This window comes from Miscanthus floridulus, unplaced genomic scaffold (assembly GCF_019320115.1).
Source record: "Miscanthus floridulus cultivar M001 unplaced genomic scaffold, ASM1932011v1 fs_180_1_2, whole genome shotgun sequence".
Classification (NCBI taxonomy): domain Eukaryota; kingdom Viridiplantae; phylum Streptophyta; class Magnoliopsida; order Poales; family Poaceae; genus Miscanthus; species Miscanthus floridulus.
The window spans coordinates 21898-40000 of record NW_027096342.1 but is presented as its reverse complement, the minus strand read 5'-3'; the positions used below and the strand labels follow the sequence as shown (position 1 = coordinate 40000).

At 44.3% G+C, this 18103-nt stretch overlaps 2 protein-coding genes across 8 annotated transcripts; both read right to left on the bottom strand.

The window, feature by feature from the left end:
• Nucleotides 1–11: 11 nt before the first annotated feature.
• LOC136530698 (glutamate dehydrogenase 2, mitochondrial-like) lies at nucleotides 12–2178 on the bottom strand. The gene is made up of 5 exons (XM_066523422.1): nucleotides 1555–2178; nucleotides 1350–1463; nucleotides 468–689; nucleotides 302–376; nucleotides 12–190 (listed from the first exon to the last, which is right to left on the bottom strand). The coding sequence occupies exons 1-5, from the start codon at nucleotides 1660–1662 to the stop codon at nucleotides 26–28; spliced, it is 684 nt and encodes a 227-aa protein (XP_066379519.1). The 5' UTR covers nucleotides 1663–2178; the 3' UTR covers nucleotides 12–25.
• A 3053-nt stretch (nucleotides 2179–5231) lies between these two features.
• On the bottom strand, nucleotides 5232–10305 carry LOC136530697 (subtilisin-like protease SBT2.5). 7 transcript variants are annotated; one of them, XM_066523419.1, is made up of 9 exons: nucleotides 9486–10305; nucleotides 9207–9271; nucleotides 8976–9126; nucleotides 7972–8372; nucleotides 7783–7878; nucleotides 7576–7645; nucleotides 7222–7504; nucleotides 6677–7005; nucleotides 5232–6531 (listed from the first exon to the last, which is right to left on the bottom strand). In XM_066523419.1, the coding sequence occupies exons 1-9, from the start codon at nucleotides 9492–9494 to the stop codon at nucleotides 5542–5544; spliced, it is 2394 nt and encodes a 797-aa protein (XP_066379516.1). In that variant the 5' UTR covers nucleotides 9495–10305; the 3' UTR covers nucleotides 5232–5541. The 7 variants fall into 7 exon arrangements, with proteins under 7 accessions (XP_066379516.1, XP_066379517.1, XP_066379514.1 ...); XM_066523420.1 differs by having other exon boundaries at nucleotides 9212–9271; XM_066523417.1 differs by having other exon boundaries at nucleotides 9207–9664; nucleotides 9785–10305.
• Nucleotides 10306–18103: the final 7798 nt, after the last annotated feature.

The following is an 18103-nucleotide window of genomic DNA, read 5'->3' as shown; positions in this document are numbered from 1 at the left end:
AGCATATGATTCTCCTTTTATTATCTTATATAAAATTAAATTCAGTGGACATATATGAATAATTATCACTCACTTGAATCACAAAAGTTGATCCAGAAATACATTTTCCATATTCAGCAAGTAGAGCCTCGGTGGCATACATGACACCTCGCCCTGTTGCTGCATCTCTACCCAGTGATCCACCAAGATCCTACAAAAAAAGAATATAAAATTTAGAATAACTATTGCATTCTTTTTTCCTATTATACTTTGTAAAAACTATTTGCACCAAAGTAACTTGCTGCACATTTTTTTCACGTACAATTGGCTTGCCTGTGACGACTGCTGGTGAGTGACCATGAAATTTCGAGTACTCGTCCAACATCCATGCCATGGTCTGTTTCATAATTGCAAAAGAATAAAGAAGGTAGCTGAGCATACAAAAGAGAGTGGATCACAAACAATACCAAAAGCAATATTAGGCCTACCTGTGCATTGGTCCCCATGTCAGGAGCTGGGACATCTGTATGCGTTCCGATAAGATCATGAATTTTCTGGGTAAATACTCGCGTCAACCGCTCTAATTCACTTCTACTTAATTCACCAGGAGAGCACCCGATCCCTCCTTTTGCTCCACCATATGGAACTGCTGCAACAGCTGTCTTCCATGTCATGAGTTGAGCAAGGGCGTTTACTTCATCTGGATCAACCTGCCAAACAAAACAATGAAATCGTTTTTTTGACTAGTATAAGTTTCTGAATCGAGTAATACGTACAAGAAAATGATGGTTAAAAAGAAGTCATGTAGCTGTTTTTTGGGGCCTATATACTGAGTCTTTGCAAACAAGCATAAAAGAACAAGACTAAAGCACTTGTAAAAAATGCAAGACTTTTCTATTAAAAAAACATAACTGACCACATCAGGTGAGTATAAATTTAGGTAGAAAAGGTCAGAAAGATATGGAAATAGATATATGAGAACAAGATGTCCTAATACAGATTTTGGACAGGTTGAATTGGTGTAATAAGGAAGTAAAGTTTTGGACATTCGTAAAAGGCTACTAAAAGATAGGTTCAACAAAAAATTACTACACATGAAGCTGTGCTGTTCTATCAGTTTGACAGGAAGAAGAAATAAACGTAACCATATATGCAGAGATTAAACGATAGTGGAGGAGCTTTACAAAAATGACAAGTGACGAAAGTTGTTCTATCAGTTTGACAGGAAGAAAGAAATCAACGTAACCAAAACATGCCTTTTTACAATTGCTGCATTATTTGTATTCCTATTTTACAATTGCTGCATTAAAATGGAAGAGCACACAATAGACAGAATCGACAGCAGAATCGCATCAGCGGACATCGCTCACCTCAGGATGATAGCGGATGCCGCCTTTCATCGGCCCGCGGGCGTTGTCATGCTGCACGCGGAAGCCGACGAACGATGCCAAGCTGCCGTCGTCTTTGGGGATGGTGCATTCCACCTGCGAGGAACAGCGCGAAACGCATAAACAAACAATTCGGCCAACACTAAGAGATGCCACAAGCAACGGCGCCGGGAGCCCGGGACCCCACCTTGATCTCCCGGAACGGGATGAGCAGGCTCTGCTCGAGCTTCGAGTCGAGGCCGAGCAGCTTCGAGGCCCGCCGGAAGTTGCGGCTGGTGGCGGCCAGCGCGTTCATCGCGGCGGCAACTTTTTTTTCCTTTTCCCAAGAAGAAGGATCACGAGCGCGCGGCCACGAAAAGGACCCGCCTTTCCAGCACCGCCGACAGAAACAACAAGCGCGCGCGACGAGAGCGAGATCCGGGCGATCCAAAAACGGCAGGAGACGAGACGAGACGAAGAAAAGGCGGCGCGTTTCGTCCGAGGATCGAGGAAGGAGGACCTGATGGTGATGGAGATCGGGGGTAAAACCACCGGGCTGTATTAATAGTGAGGGATCGGGGGTGGGTGGAGGCTCGGAGCTGGAATTAGACTGGAGGAGGATAAGATCGACGCGCGGGGGCTGAGCCACGACTGGGAGTAGAGTAGTGGCTGGCTGATCTGGAACTCCTGAGGAAGAAGAGGGACGAAGGAGTTCGCAAGTCGGACATGTTCTCTTTCAAAACGTTGGAGCTGGACTGGAACTCGATTTGGAGTTGGAGCCAGGGGCTATTTTTTTTTATTACCAAACGGGATTTAGTCGTGCGCGCTGATGCCGGATAAGGAAGGGAGATCGAATTGAATTAGGCAAATTCGGGAGAGAGGCCGCCACGGCGCCGAGGGAGTTCTTTCCTCCTGCAGTGCTGCTGCGTCTCTCCCTCTTTTTCCCGTCCACTTTACAAAAAACACATCCTCATTTTGCTTGTGGGTCCCGTTTGACAGTGAAGATATTAATTCAGGGCCCACATGGGACGGCTGGCTGCCAGTGCGTGCCGTGTTCAACCTTTTTGGTGCTCTTTTTGTTCCGATGATCTCAGCGGAGTACTGTAACCGAAAAGTCTGTGCTGTGTGTATATAAAGTATTAAATATAGACTAAAAAAATAACTAATTATATAATTTATGACTAATTTACGAGACTTTTAAGTCTAATTAGTTCATGATTTAACAATATGGTGCTACAGTAATGCATGCGCTAATAACGGCTTAATTAGACTTAATAAATTTATTATGTAATTTATTTTTTATTAGTATCTCATCGTCCCTTACGACACCCCCAACCTACACTTTACGTCTTAGGCCACGTTTAGTTGCACGTCGAATCGGCGCCGCCGGAAAGCTGGTAACATTGTAGCACACTGTAGCATTTCGTTTGTATTTGGTAATAATTGTCCAATCGTTGACTAATTAGGATCAAAACGTTCGTCTCGCAAAGTACAACTAAATTGTGCAATTAGTTTTTGATTTCGTCAACATTTAGTACTCCATGCATATACCGCAAGTTTGATGTGATGAGGAATCTTCTTTTTGCATAGTACCAAAGTTTGGATTTTGGTTAGGCCCTGTTTGGTTACCCCTCCTAAAAGCTTTATAAGCTAAAATCTGGATAGAATCTGTCTAAAGAACCAAATACTCCCTCCTAAAACCTTCTAAAATCCTTCCTGGACCTCCACTACCCCTTATTTATTGCCCCCTCCCTCTCTCTCTCCTAAAGAAGGGTAAAAGTGTCCTTGTTCAACAACATTTACTGCTTTTAGTCAGTTTTAGAAAATGCAATTAAACATTTTTTTAGAAAATTTTAGAAGGCCGTCTAAAATTTTTAGAACTAAGTTTTAGAAGGTTGGAAACAAAGAGGGCCCAAACATGGCGGTAGATTTAAACGAGACGTCCTCGGAAATCATGAGGATTTTGTCGTGGCGTCGCTGGATTCTCTGCAGCCTTGCCCGTGCATTCTAGCGTCGCCCTGACAAAGTGACAAGGCAATGTCCAACCCTGAGCTTTGCATCGTCCTGTCATGTTGTCTTTTCAGGCTCTCCTCTGGTACGTGTCCGCTAGTGCACGGTTTCGACAGCTGAGAGCGTGTTTAGTCCTCTGAATTTGGGAATTTGGACTATGTAGTATTTTTGTTTTTATTTGATAAATAGTGTTCAATCATGGATTAATTAGGTTTAAAATGTTCGTCTCGTAATTTCCAACCAAACTATGTAATTAGTTTTTTTTTTCGTCTACATTTAATGCTTCATACATATATCGCAAAATTTGATGTGATGGCTACTATAACACTTTTTGGGAATTGGGAGTGGGAACGCGCTGAGAAGGCGAGTAGAGAAGCGCAGTGGCATCTGACCTGAGGCAGGCAACAACTTTCTCGTCCAGGGAGGCGCCTCCCGGCTCCCGCCCTCCCCAGGAAAACAGCTGCCCAAATGGCAACTGGAATGGAGGCAGGCAGTCACACAGGGCCCTTGCCTTTTTCCCAGGAGGGGCCGGTGGGTGATCGATGCAGTGCAAGTGTGCAACCGAGCCATGGAAACATGGAGCATTGGAGTGTGAGGTCCACAGGTCGCGGCCGTATCTGGGGCCAGTTTGGTTCGCGAAAAATTTGGCAAAACGCTACTGTAGCGTTTTCGTTGTTATTTGGTAATTAGTGTCCAATCATAGTCTAATTAGGCTTAAAAGATTCGTCTCGTGGATTTCGTCTAAACTGTGTAATTAGTTTTATTTTTTATTTATATTTAATGCTTCATGATCACGCCGCATCTCAATTCTGGCATCGCCAAAACTACAGCGAGCAAATCAGACGCCATACATTTGGCGAGTTCTGCGCTAGTTTTGTACATGCACGCTTCTAAAAATATTCTGACATGCCGCATCTCTGGCGTGGCAATGTGGGGAAGCCAACCAAACAGAGCCGAGTGCCCCACTTCCCCGGGGTTCGGTGGGGACGAATTGTGCAGGATCAACGGCCCACCGCTGCCGGAGATCGTGCGCCTCGCCGCGGGTGACCCACCCCACCGCGCAAAACGCGAATCAGAGTCACCAGCGTCACTACATTACATCGCTACCCTCTTCGTTGCCTCCCCAGTTCCATAGGGACGCGTCGACGGGTGGGCCACCCGTGGGCGGACGGACGGTGTGGCTTCACGGTTGCGCTTGGGCATGGGAGCCCACGCGGGCACGCTAACCGCGCACCGGTGGGCGGTGGCGTCTCGGCATGCCATTTGCCATGGATGGACACGGATGGAATCGATAAAAAAAACAGGTCAGACCCGTACAGCCACCAGGACTCGGGGCGGGTCTGGTTGAGTTGTGGTTGTAGAAAAAAAAAAAAGCTGCCGTGGGGAAGCTGACGTGGGCTATGAGCTGTAGAAAAGCTAAAATCTATTTGGTTAAACAAGTATAAAATATACCTTCTATCTTTATTTCTTTTGAAACATGAAAGAGCTTTTTATTTTATTAATTTCGAAAAACAGAAAGTCAAAAGCAGAGTTAAACCAGCTTTTAAAAATATACTAAAAAACAGCTGTTTCTAGAAAAACAACCTAAAAAAACAACTCCTTTAGTTAGGCTTTTAGCTTTTGGACCAAAGGCTAAGGAAAAAAAAAAAAAAAAAAAAAAAAAAAAAAAAAAACAACCAAACGGACCCTCGGTTGCGGCGCATCGCACCTGCCCGCCGCCGCGTCCGCGCCGAGGTGGAGGCGTGGAAACTTGGAAGCCGGACTCGGATAAGCGCGGCCGCCTCGCCGCGTGCCCGCGTCGCTCTCGCACCGACGCCGCCGCCGTGTCATCCAGTGCTGCCCACATCCTCATCTCAAATTCTCATGTTTCTCATGTCAATGGGTGGGCGGATAATCCCACTCGCCAGTTCATTCATCACCAGGCGTGCGTGCCGATGCACGAACCCAAACCAGGTCCACCGCATCGCGCACGACCAACACGTGGAATTTAAGAGCATTTCATTTGGGTACAATAGAGTATACTAGTTTGTTGCCTGGTCATCATCTCAAGAGCCAACGGCCGAGTCAAGGTTGGCCATTCGGAACAACACCAACCTCACGATAATTCCCGCGTCACCAACAGGGTTTTGCATTTTTTTAAAAATTTTTAGAACGAGTACATGTACGTATACTTTTGCGCCCGAGCTCATGGGCTCAGTGCCGCGGCAGGGTAGACGGCGAGGGGGATCCGGACGCGGTGCTTCTTGTTGCCCTTGAGCACCACCTCCCCGAAGCTGAACGCGTTCCCCGGCGCGGTGGTGTTGAACACGATCCGCAGCGTCCGCGCCGCGCCGGGCGCGATGGCGAACTGCGACGGCGACACCCGCACCGCCACGCCGCCGGGCGCGCGCACGTACGCCATGTACGTCTCGTTCTGCGCGCCCACGCTCGTCACGCGCCGGTCCACGCGCCGCGACCCCAGCAGGCTCGCCACCGTCACGCTCGCCGCGTTCAGGTCCGAGCACCACCGCGCCACCCCCGCCCCCATCCCCGCACGCGGCGACGGTGGGGGAGGGCACGGTGCGCCCACCGCGCGCAGCACAGCGGCGTTGTCCACGCCGGGCACCGCGCACAGGAACCGGAGGTAGTCGCTGTACCCGGCGTCGAACACCAGGCCGGGGTCCAGCGCGCGTGCCGCGTTCACGGCGCCCGCACCCATGTCGAACGGCGTCGCGGGGTCCACGGAGCCGTCGTCGCTCCTCACCGTCAGCGGCCGGCCCGAGCGGTCGGTCACGTCCGCGGTCGACATGATCGCCGACATGACCATGGCGGGGCTCCACGTCGGGTGCCTCTGCTTGATCAGGGCTGCCACACCGGCGACGTGCGGGGCGGCCATGCTTGTGCCGGACAGGAGCGCGTACTTCTCGCCCTGGATCTCTGGCAGCGCGTTGCTCGTCGGGCTCCATGCTCCCCATATAAGATTCCCTGGTGCCATCACGTTCGGTTTCAGCACCTCTGCCGTCTGCATCTGTGCGTTCTCCACGTCCGGTCCCCTCGAGGAGTAGTCGGCCACCACTGGTGCTTCTCCCGAATAGCTTGCACGCCGTCCCTCCGTAATCCGTACAGTCGCTCCGAAGCTGACCACGTTTCCATGTTCATCTCGAACCGTGTTGTTGTTATAGTACCTAAATAGGGCCTGCACACAGTAGCAAATGAAAATGCGATCAGGCGAAAATTCCTAGCTAGTGGAAACAGAATCTTGCGATTCCAGTACTGATCAAAACACTGCTGTAGTGCATTCTCTTAACTCTTAAGATATTTCAGCTTGGTCAGGAACTTACTCGCATGTCGGAACCCCTCAGAACTATGGCGGAAGGGACTGTCGTGGGAAATGTAGGCTCATAATCAATGTCGACGTCACCCGAAGAACGATCAGTGACGATGACTCCAGCAGCTCCAATTCTCTCAATCGTAACGATGACACCAGCAAGGTCGGGGTTGTCTTCATAGTAGCTTGATGAATCGAACATGCAAATAATCACCTTTCCCTGGACAAGAGGTCTGATGAAGATATTTGGATCTTGGCAATTGACAGCCCTATCGGATGAATTCTCATTGACCACATCATCAGCCCATGCTAGTGGGTACATTGTTTCACCTGGTGTTGGAGCTGGCAAGACAGGCAAGGGGTTAAAACAAATTTGGCATCGAGTGAAGTATTGAAACATAGGCACATTGTGACATAGTCAATCATTAGATCTACTTGAATTTGTTAGTTATAGAATGATGTTGTCCTATCCAAGATCAGGTACAGTTATGCAAGGGTAAGGCTGTCTAGAAATTCCATTCCCCAGATCAACGGCCAAGATAGGTTGAAATGAATTACCTGAAAGGGCGCCGCAAGAAAATACTTTCCCATTGCCAATTATGATTGATTTTCTATACTTACGGTCTGTCGTTGAAGCAGCAACACTTAATATCCATGGGCTGAAAGAGACGACTGTGTTTGCATCGGGTCCTGCATTGCCAACGGCCTGAACAACTGACACTCCAGCCTTTGTGGCAAGGAGCAGTTGTGCCTCAAGCAAATTGAGGAAAGATGCTGGCCCAGGTGAAACTGAAGAAGGAGCCATAGAAAGACTTATAACATTAACCCCATCCTCTACTGCCTACATACAAGTAACACAGTTTAGCATACAGATTGAACGACAATAGCTTTCTGTAGAGTATATCTAAGAACCTGGTCGACCGCAGCAATCACATCTGACATGTATCCACCGAAAGGATAGGCAGCTTTGTAGATTGCAAGACTGAAAGGGCAATCAACAGATCGTAAGATTATATACACTATTTCCCTTCTTGGCTTTCAAGTTTCAACATCTGAAATGGTATCTCCAAAAAAAAAAATGAAATGCTGCAAAAGGATTGTTCTTTCAGTCCAACTCACCGAGCTCCAGGGGCCATGCCGCTTGCATACCCAAAGTTGTAGCCTCTGGATACTAGTGGCGTATGGAAATTCCCAGCTGCAATCGATGCGGTGTGGCTGTGAAGACACTGTTATGATCAGCTGCTGATGCATTTTGAGGATAAAATGAATTAATACAGTTATCAGCATATAATAGAGAATTGGACAAACCTGCCATGACCATCTGGATCATAAGGAGATTCATAGTGAATTGTAGCATTGAACTCCCCAGTGGCTTGGGCAGCACGTGCAAACCACCTAGCTCCCACTATCTTACTACTGCATGAATCTGGAGGAAATCTATTCCCAGTACGACATATTCCTTTGAAACTAGCCGGTGGTGGTTTCGCTTGGCTTGACGTGTTACTGATAGCAAAGCTTGGGTTCTTAGGGTCAATCCCGGTATCAATCATGCCAATCACCACCCCATCACCGGAATTCTCAGCACCACCCAGGAGCGGCCAGACTGCACTAGCTCCAATGTAACTTGGTGTATGTGTGGTCATCTTGGCCATTTTGATGTCTTCTTGGATAAGTCTAACTCCTTTTGCACCACTAAGAATTCTAACTAACTATTACACATATAACAAATATAAATATTCAACTATTAATTCGAACAGAAACAAATAACCGACATTCACTAATAACATCATCAACTCTTTAATAAAACTTGCAAACGGCTAGCCATTATAAAAATATAAGTGCAATGGATTTGCATTTGATGGTTGACATCTCCATGTCTTTCATGGGTTTCAGTTTGTAAATACAGAGTATAGGAAAAATATAAGTCATATACTGCTGTGCAAAAAAAAATCAAAGTGGGGCAGATCTAGTTATTGACAGAAACTATGGTTGGGCAGCAGCAGACTGAACCAGACTCTCAATTCACTGTAAAGATACTCCACACTCCTGATAATATTCGCCAATAACCAGAATTTACTTGAGTTGCTATACTGCTCATATTATGTTTATATGTTAGCATGTATACTTGCAGCTCCAATCTTGAATTCATGATTGATGTCTACACACAGAGGTTATCCCTGGTACTGGAAATTCTACTCTGCCAAGTGAGAATAGAAGCTTTGTGGAACAGTTCCCTCATTTCCCAGCCCAAATAGTCAAATAACAGAGAAAATAATAAAAGGAATTTTATGCACTAGAGTCTGAAAAAGCACCTTCTCAGATTCAGCATGGAGAGCAAATCCATTAATCAAGTGAGTGTAACTGTATAGTTTCTTGTAAGATCCCACTGGGAGAAATGAGTCCAGGAAGCTGTCATGCTTTGTTGTGGCCACCCGTTTGTACTTCTGAGCTTCCTCGCCTCTCCTGAATAAAATACTTTAGTAATTGGTATTACCCGGAGATGATGATATAATTCAACTTATTCCTATGCAGAAAACACATACACTACATGCTTGCGGTTCACTTTGTAAGAAATGACTGGGTCATCCTCCATCACCACCATATAAACCTTGGCAAATACATGAGATGGACCACAGTTCAAGCTCAGAAAAGTAAGAATAGAGCAGAACACTAGAGACAGCTTGAGAAAAGCCATAACGGTGTCACTGAATGATTGTATGAGTTCTATGCTTGAATATATGTGCTTATATAAGTGTGAGAACAGGATTTATCTAAAAGAATGTTAGGTGAGAATTAGAGGGAACTAAAAATGAAGCATGCACCTGATACATCAAGAACGGTCCGGCTCATCTCTGAACCACCGAATGCACGCAATGAGGGCTTCCTGAATTCTATGTGCCTTTCTTGAACTGACAGCAATACGGTTACAGAGACCTTACCTGTTTCCAGTACTGTTGGGAAAATATGAGAAGGCCTCTTGACTCTTGTATAGGCCATGCAGCTGGTGCAGTCAACCGAACCAATTTTAAATTTTGACACTAGGCATGGCAGTTTAGGTTAGTTTGCAAAGGCATATAAAGAATCAAATCACAAGTGAGCCATGTATTTGGTCTGTTATTACCTACAACATCTGAAACAAGCAAAACCATTTCTCCCTTCGCATGCTTTGCGTGGGAGCTCTGCCTAGTTTTGCAGATCATCCCCTCTGGCTCTGTGTACAAACATTTAATTTGAAACCGCTAACCACATGATACACCTAAATATAGCTGTGACGCTTCTCTCTCGGATCAAATTAACCTAAAGGTTTCCTAACCGTGGTACCAACTCACACGAAAACACCCTTTGCGCCGCACAAAGAAGAGCAAAATGAACATCCACAAAACCGGGGCAGTATCATACCTCGCCCCAGCGAAAGTGCAAATGCAGGTACCCGACAATTTTGCCTTAGGCTCCAACTACCAAAATATTATAGCGCGCAACTGATTCAAAGAGGAGCACAGACAAACCATGACCCTCGCCGCGGCGGCGTCGCTAGGCGTTCCGGATCCCTCTCGCCGCCTTGGATGATGGGAACGACCCCGTCGCGGCGTCTCGTGGCGCCCGCCATTCTTACCCTCTTCCTGCTCTCCTCTCTTACTTTGACCGTCGCGGACTCGCGGTCTCGCCGACGAAGTAAACGGTGTTGCGCCTTGAGCTGTGGACGTTCTATTGGGCCTAATGCTGAGGTGCTAGTTCTTCTGGGCTAATGGGCCAAGTCTATTGGACCATCTTAATGCTTCTGGTCTCAACTTTTGATTTGAACCCAAGGTGTAATTAATTGAAACAAAACTAGCCCAGACCAGAATCGGATAGTGATGATGAACTCATGGTCCGGAAAAATTGCCTGTCTATATGCGACTGACAGCAGCCAGGTCGCAGTCTCAGAATATATTTTTTTTATTCTGCTAGAACATTTCGGTTTTCCTTCTTTGAACATCGTTCCCAGTTGACAACAGGTGTTTCTTCAGTGTTTCCACCTGAAGGCGTAACTGGAAAATGCGAAGATTTTTTTTCCCATCGAGTAAAAAGCATCGTTGTTGCCTCGTTGGTAACTTCACTATTTTCCATTGCTTAAGCGATAGTATGTCTCTTAATCATGGAAATTAGTTGCTGCAAATCCCTTGTCATAAAATACTCTTAGTTTTAAGAAATGGGGGAGAAGTCACCTAGTAAAAAACTTATTCCTCTAATTTCTAAAAACAGAAGAAACACCACATAAAGAAAGACAGAGAAAATTTTCTAAAAAGAAAGACTGGAGAATGAGACCTTGTTTAATTCCCCCTCCTAAAGTTTACTTCTCGTCCCATCGAATGTTTGACACATGCATGGAGTATTAAATATAGACTAAAAAAATTAATTACACAGTTAGCGATTAATTTGTGAGACAAATCTTTTAAACATAATCAACCCATGATTTGACAATGTGATGCTACAGTAACACATACGCTAATGACGAATTAGTTAGGCTTAATAAATTCGTATCACGGATTACTAACGGATTCTATAATTTATTTTTTTATTAATATTCGAACACCACATATAACACTCTAAAACTTTACGTCCTGAATTTAAACAAGACCTGAACATCTATCAACTAAGTGCAACTTGCCCACTTCCTACGTCTCCCACCTCACACGTCTGCTTAACAGGCGCAGTCAGCTAGGTGTAAACACTGCAGTGCAATACAAAATCCACAACATCTCTGACTTGGAGCCTAAAGAAATCTCAATATATTACAGTATGCTACATGCATCTCTTGATCTTAATTACATCTACACCTGTTAGCAAAAGTGGCATACCCATATGGACGTGCGTGGGGGAAGCTAGCCAGTTTGGCTAGGATATAGTATATGATATAGTATGCGTTATATATATGATATATCCCTATTTCAATGGGCAGGGACCATCAAGCATGCCTACACCTGTATCATCTAACCTAGACCTCACATTTGATTAGTAAGATGATTCCAGCTCCGTGCAACCCCTATAACAAACCAAAGGATTAACAATTGCAGAGTCGCCTCATCTTTCTTTCGAGGCAATCATTAGGCTGTCTTCGACACAGGAGCTATAAGAAGACCCAAATTTAAAATAAGTCTCTAGCACAATATATATAGTCTCCAACAGAGTATCTATATAGAAGACCTATTTTATGTGCCAAGAGAGGTATAATCTAAATCTGAGTATTCTCTCTCCTAGAGACTCATTTGTAGAAATAGTTCTCTTTTAGATTTTATTGTTGAAAAAAACTAAAAATAGATATTGAACCATTTAACTATAGCACTACCCAAATGTAAAATAAGTCTTGTGTTTTAGGTATCGATCGTTGAAGACCGTCTTAGTGGCAGCCTGTGTACGCATATGCGTGCGTGTTCTTCTTTCTCCAAAAACTCCTTATAGTGCCCGCAGATGCTACGAGGCATCCAAGGCGAATTGTTCCTGTGCCGGCAGCCGGCTGCATCCCGGAAGACCGATCCATCAATCTCTGCTTGCTCCTGCAACCTTTTAACCGTCGATCCTTTCTGAAGTATTATACGCTGTGTCGTTGCGCAAAGCAGTTTTGTGGAGTAGTGTTCTTGATGCTTTCATGCAGCAGTTCGTCTGTATATATCTTTCCGAGCTTTTCAGACTAATCATTTTATGCTCTCTGAATCTTTGACTATTCTGGACATCGCCTGGCCTCTCTTTCAAGCCATCAGATCATTGGTGCCATCCTCCTATATTATCTTTCTACAGAGATTGCGTTCTTAGAAATGTTAAGATTGATATCTAATCTTAATTGGACCCAACGGTTCACTTAGGCTTTTGACTCGCGTCCTGATCGGGGGCGTCCAGCTCACCATGGCTGAAGGGCTCCTGTCACACTACGCTATAAAAAAAGGTGGGGGCCGACGGCTCTTATCACGATGTTGACCTGAGCCGAGCACCCCACTGACACCAAAACCCTAATCCGATCAGAGAGGGGCGCAGCCAGTGACGGGAAGTCACCAGCCACGCCGCCCGCTCCATCGACGTTGACGTCTTCATCGCCCTCTTCACCGACCGTCGCTGCCCGTACGCAGACTACATTAACGAACGTGATGGCGTCCGCTGAACCCTCCTCTTCTGTGGTGTCAAGTTCAACACCTTCTCCCTTCCCTCTCTGTCTCTCTTGTTCTACATGTATTAGGATGAACTGTGTCTTTTATCCCGTATAGAACACTCTACCGGCTAGATCTATGATCCTAGTGATCCTACAACACTCACAATGGTACCAGAGCCATCGGTTTCTAGGGTTTTTAGATCTAGAACGGGTAAACCGATTAGAAAAGAAAGTTGAAGGTTAGATCCAGTGTGGGTCTAACAAGAACAGAGGGTTCGGTTCAACCCTAACCCTAACTGGGTTAAGGAAAGGAGAAAAAGAAGAGGGTTTCGGCCTTAAGAACGTAAGAGCCGAACCCTAAACCCGTAAAAGACTTCACGAGGAAGATAAACAGTGAAACCCTAACTCTAACTTCGATCCCCATCTCAAATCGGTTGAATCCGAGCACCAACAAAGAAGCAAATCTGAAGGGGAAGGGGTGGCCTACCTCGTCGCTGCGCAGCGCTACTGCTTCGTCGGCGCGGGGGGGAAAAGAACGCCGAGCCGGGGGCGCTGCTCGCTGGGCTCTGGCCAAAGAGGCGCCGCGGCCAGGCCGCTCGACGGCGGCGCACTCACCCGTTGGGGAGCGCGCACACCGGCGAGGGGGTCGGCAATGGCGTCGGGGCTTGCTCTTGTCGCCGTTTCGTCCGCTCGACTAGCTCGGTTGCCGTTGACGCTGCGCTGAGGAGACTAGGAGAGAGACGAAGAGAGAGAAAGGGCAGAGCCGAATGACGCTAGGGTTTTCAAGGGAGCCGCTGCGGTCGGCGTTTTGATCCTGCGACGCGCGCGGACGGCTGTCGGATCGGCGCGGATGGCCGAGATCGATCAGGCCATTTCGCGGCCCAGGCAGGCGCGTACGGCCGCGCGGCTTTGCCGGCCCAGGCCCAGGTTGCGGCCTTGGTGCGAGCAGCGCGCGTGGAAGAGAGGAAGGCCGGGCCGAATTCTCGGCTGGGCCGAATGAATAGTGATGAATTGAATCAGTTTTTTGTTTTTTCTTTTTCCAGTAAATGTTTATTTCCTGGAAAATGGATAAATGGCTTAAAGAAAATAGAAAAGAGAATTTTCCTGTGGGTAAAATTTACAAAATTGAGATGATTTTTTCGTTGCGCATTTAAAGATGTTATTTTCATTATTAAATTCGAACCAATGGGAGAATTTAATTTTAAAAATGGATATGTTTTAATTGATTATAGTATTGTTATTATTCTGACCAACGTTGATTAATAGCAATATTATGATGAGTTTTTTGTCATGCATTAATTCTATTTCTGTCCAACGATGATGTAGATTTAATGTATAAACAGTTGTATGTTTTAATTTTGACCAATGTTGGAATCAAGGCATACAATTGTTGTCATTATTTATGTTCTCACACTATATGAATTATGTTTTCAGGTGAATACAACTTGATGGGTTGTATCAAAGAGATCCCCACTCTCAAAGGTAATAACTACACGGAGTGGAAGAAAAAGATTGACCTGATCTTTATCTTAGCTGAGGTGGACTGGGTAGTCACCACACCATATCCCACAGAGCCTGTGGCACTAGTGAGGGAGATAAACGAGGCTGATGCCGCTTGGGCAACAAAAGAGAGGGATTTTGCATCTCAAATAATATCCTATGACCTTGAGCATAGGAAGTGGGTCACTGCCAACAAGAAATATATGACTGTGATAAAGAACACAATTGAGCCTGCAATTGTGGGCTCAATTCCAGAGTGTGACACCGTCACCGAGTACCTCGAAAGAATAAAGAGTCAGTTCACTGGCTCTTCAAAGACATATACTACCCAGCTGATAAAGCAGCTGGTGACAGAGAGGTACTCACGTAATGGTGGCATAAGAGAGCATATACTAAGGATGAGTAATTTGGCATCCAAGCTAAAACCAATAGATCTGGCTCTCAAGGAAGAGTTCCTTATCCATCTGATTTTTGCTTCCTTGCCAAAAGAGTTTAACACTTTTGTTGTCAACTATAATATACAGCCCGAAAAATGGGACATGGAGAGGCTCATGGCTATGTATGTGCAAGAGGAGAGAATGAAAACTGTCAATGGTGGCTCTATCAATTATCTAAAAGACAATAAGAAAAAGAATAACAATACTAACTTCTCCTCAAAGTCAAAGGGAAAGGGTCCCATGCTGCATCAGCCTCAGCAGAACAAGTTCACAGTAGAAAAAGACCAGTGTCTCTATTGTAAGAAGATAGGACATTATAATAAAGATTGTCCTGATTACTTAAAGATGATCATGACAAAGAAAGGTGAGAATATTATTACATTCATAAATGAATCCTTATATGTACAGTATTCAAAATCTACTTGGTGGATTGACTCAGGTACAACTGTTCATGTTGTTAATTCTTTACAGAGATTCCGTTCGATGAGGACTACGCAAAGAAGCAAAAGACACGTTAAAGTTGCATATGGAGTCCTGAGCAAAAGTTGAAGCCATTGGCGATCTTTCTCTAGAGCTTGCTGATGGTTTTAAACTTATACTTAGAGATGTTCTTTATGTTACCTCATTACAGAGGAACTTGATTAGTGTTTCATGTTTGGACAATGATGGATATGATTGCTATTTTGAAAATGGCAAATGTAAGATAACATTTAATAATGCATGTGTTGGTCTTGCTATCTTACAAAATGAGCTTTATTTGTTATCACTACGTGATGATGTGAATGTTGTATGCGATGATGGGAACATTGCATGCGACAATATGAATGTATCATCGTCTGCAGATGTAAACAAAAAACGAAAGAGAGCTCATGATGCATTGTCATAATTATGGCACTGTCGTTTAGGCCATATTTCAAGGGGGGAATAGAAAGACTAGTTAAGAATGATATTCTTCCTCCATTAGAGCTCTCAGATTTAGAACAATGTAGAGAATGCATTAAAAGAAAGTATGTAAAGAAAAATTAAGAAAGATGTCAAACGAAGCGCATGAATTTTATAGATTATTCACACAAACATCTGTGGTCTGTTTTCTGTAAAGAGAGTGGATGGTTATGATTCATTCATAACATTCACAGATGATTACTCCCGTTATGGCTACATTTATCCTATCAAAAAAAGAACAGAAGCATTGGATAAATTTAAGATATTTAAGGCAGAAGTTAAAAACCAACACAATTTAAAGATTAAGATAGTCAGGTCCGACCGTGGGGGGAGTACTACGGTCGGCATACCCCATATGGCCAAGTTCCTAGATCTTTTGTAAAGTTCTTACAGGAGAATGGCATAGTAACCCAATATTCTACACTAGGCGAACCTTAGCAGAATAGAGTAGATGAAAGGCACAATCGTACCTTGATGGATATGGTGTGCAGTATGATAAGTTACTCCACCTTACCGTTGAGCCTGTGGATGGAGGCGTTAAAAATCATCATTCATATTCTCAATAGAGTACCAAGTAAGTCGGTGTTCAAAACACCATATGAGTTGTGGACAGGAAGAGTACCCTCACTAAATCAGTTACGTGTGGGGGAGAGTCCTGCTTAGGCTAAAGTATTTAACCTAAATATTGGAAAGCTAGATCCCAAAACAATGAGTTGCTATTTCATTGGTTACCTAAAAAAGTCAAAAGGTTTTTGTTTCTACTTTCCAGACAGATATACAAAGTTTGTGGAAACAAGACACGCTGTCTTCCTAGAGGATGAAATAATGAGGGAGAGCATGGTAGCTTGAGAAATTGACCTTGAAGAGAAGCGGATGTATGCGCCCACTTCGATGATTCATGAGCCATTTTTCTCACTACCTGCTGTCGCTGTACCGACAGTGCAAGATACTGTAGTGCCAGCACCTATTGTTATTCCACCTATGGCAACAATGAATGATGATGAGGAACCTGTTTTTCAGGATCCTATAGAACCTATTGCCACAAATGAGGGGGAGCAACAATAGCCTCAAACAGAAGATGTGCCAAATGTGGAGGCCTCTAGAAGGTCTCAAAGAGTTAGAAAATCAGCTATTCCTACTGATTATGAAGTGTACAACACTGAGAAATTTTCAAATGGAGGATGATTCCACCTTATTTGAAGAAGCCATGTGAAGTAATCATTCATCAAAATGGCTTAAGGCCATGGAAGATGAAATGAAATCTATGAATGCCAATAAAGTTTAGGATTTAGAGATAATTCCTAAAGGAGCCAAAACAGTATGGTGTAAATGGGTCTACAAAACAAAACTTGACTCTCAAGGGAATATAGAGAGATATAAAGCACGACTTATGACAAAAGGCTTTACGTAAAGAGAATGGATTGATTACAATGAGACCTTTTCTCCAGTCTCATGTAAGGATTTTTTCAGAATCATAATAGCATTAGTGGCACATTACGATTTAGAATTACATCAGATATATGTAAAGATGGCATTTCTCAATGGGAACTTGGAGGAAAATATTTACATGGCACAACCAAAAGGTTTTGTCATAGAAGGAAAAGAACGAATGGGATGCCACCTAAAGAAATCTTTATGGATTAAAACATGCTTCAAGACAGTGGTACTTGAAGTTTGATCAGACAATAAGGAATTTTGGGTTTAAAGAGAATGTAGAGGACAATTGTGTCTATACAAAGTTTAAGAATGGGAAGTTTATCTTTCTTGTCCTATATGTGGATGATATCTTACTTGCTAGTAGTGATGTCAATCTACTACTGGAGACAAAGAAGTTTTTATCCTCAAAATTTGATATGAAAGATCTTGGTGAAGCTTCGTTCGTTCTAGGGATCGAGATTCACCGAGATAGAAGTAAAGGGGTATTAGGACTGTCACAAAAGGCATACGTAGAAAAGATCTTAAAGAAATTCAGTATGCACAAATGTAGTCCCTCACATGCTCCTATAGTCAAGGGCAATAGATATGGAGATTTTTAATGCCCTAGGAACCAATATGAGATTGATCAAATGAAAGCGGTTCCATATGCTTCAGCTGTCGAAAGCTTGCAATATGCTCAAGTATGCACATGCCCTGACTTGGCATTTGTTACCGGGTTACTTTCGTAGATTCCAGAGCAATCCTGGAATAGAACACTAGAAATTGGTAAAGAAAGTCTTGCATTATTTGCAAGGAACAAAAGGCCTTATGATGACGTATAGAAGATCTGATTCACTCCATATAGTGGGATATTCAGATTCTGATTATACGAGAGATGATAGAAAATCCACGTCTGGATATGTATTCACTCTCATGGGGGGAGCTATTTCATGAAAAAGCTCAAAGCAAACTGTTACTACATCGTCCATAATATATGTCGAGCTTGTAGCATGTTATGAGGCAA

Coding starts and splice junctions, on each gene's coding strand:
- LOC136530697 (XM_066523415.1), bottom strand. CDS start 9,358: ATGGCTTTTCTCAAGCTGTCTCTAGTGTTCTGCTCTATTCTTACTTTT. Junction 9,127..9,206: donor GTGAACCGCAAGCATGTAGT/GTATGTGTTTTC, acceptor TATTTTATTCAG/GAGAGGCGAGGAAGCTCAGA. Junction 7,646..7,782: donor GGCATGGCCCCTGGAGCTCG/GTGAGTTGGACT, acceptor TTGCCCTTTCAG/TCTTGCAATCTACAAAGCTG.
- LOC136530698 (XM_066523422.1), bottom strand. CDS start 1,662: ATGAACGCGCTGGCCGCCACCAGCCGCAACTTCCGGCGGGCCTCGAAG. Junction 1,464..1,554: donor TCCCGTTCCGGGAGATCAAG/GTGGGGTCCCGG, acceptor TGTTCCTCGCAG/GTGGAATGCACCATCCCCAA. Junction 377..467: donor ACATGGGGACCAATGCACAG/GTAGGCCTAATA, acceptor ATTATGAAACAG/ACCATGGCATGGATGTTGGA.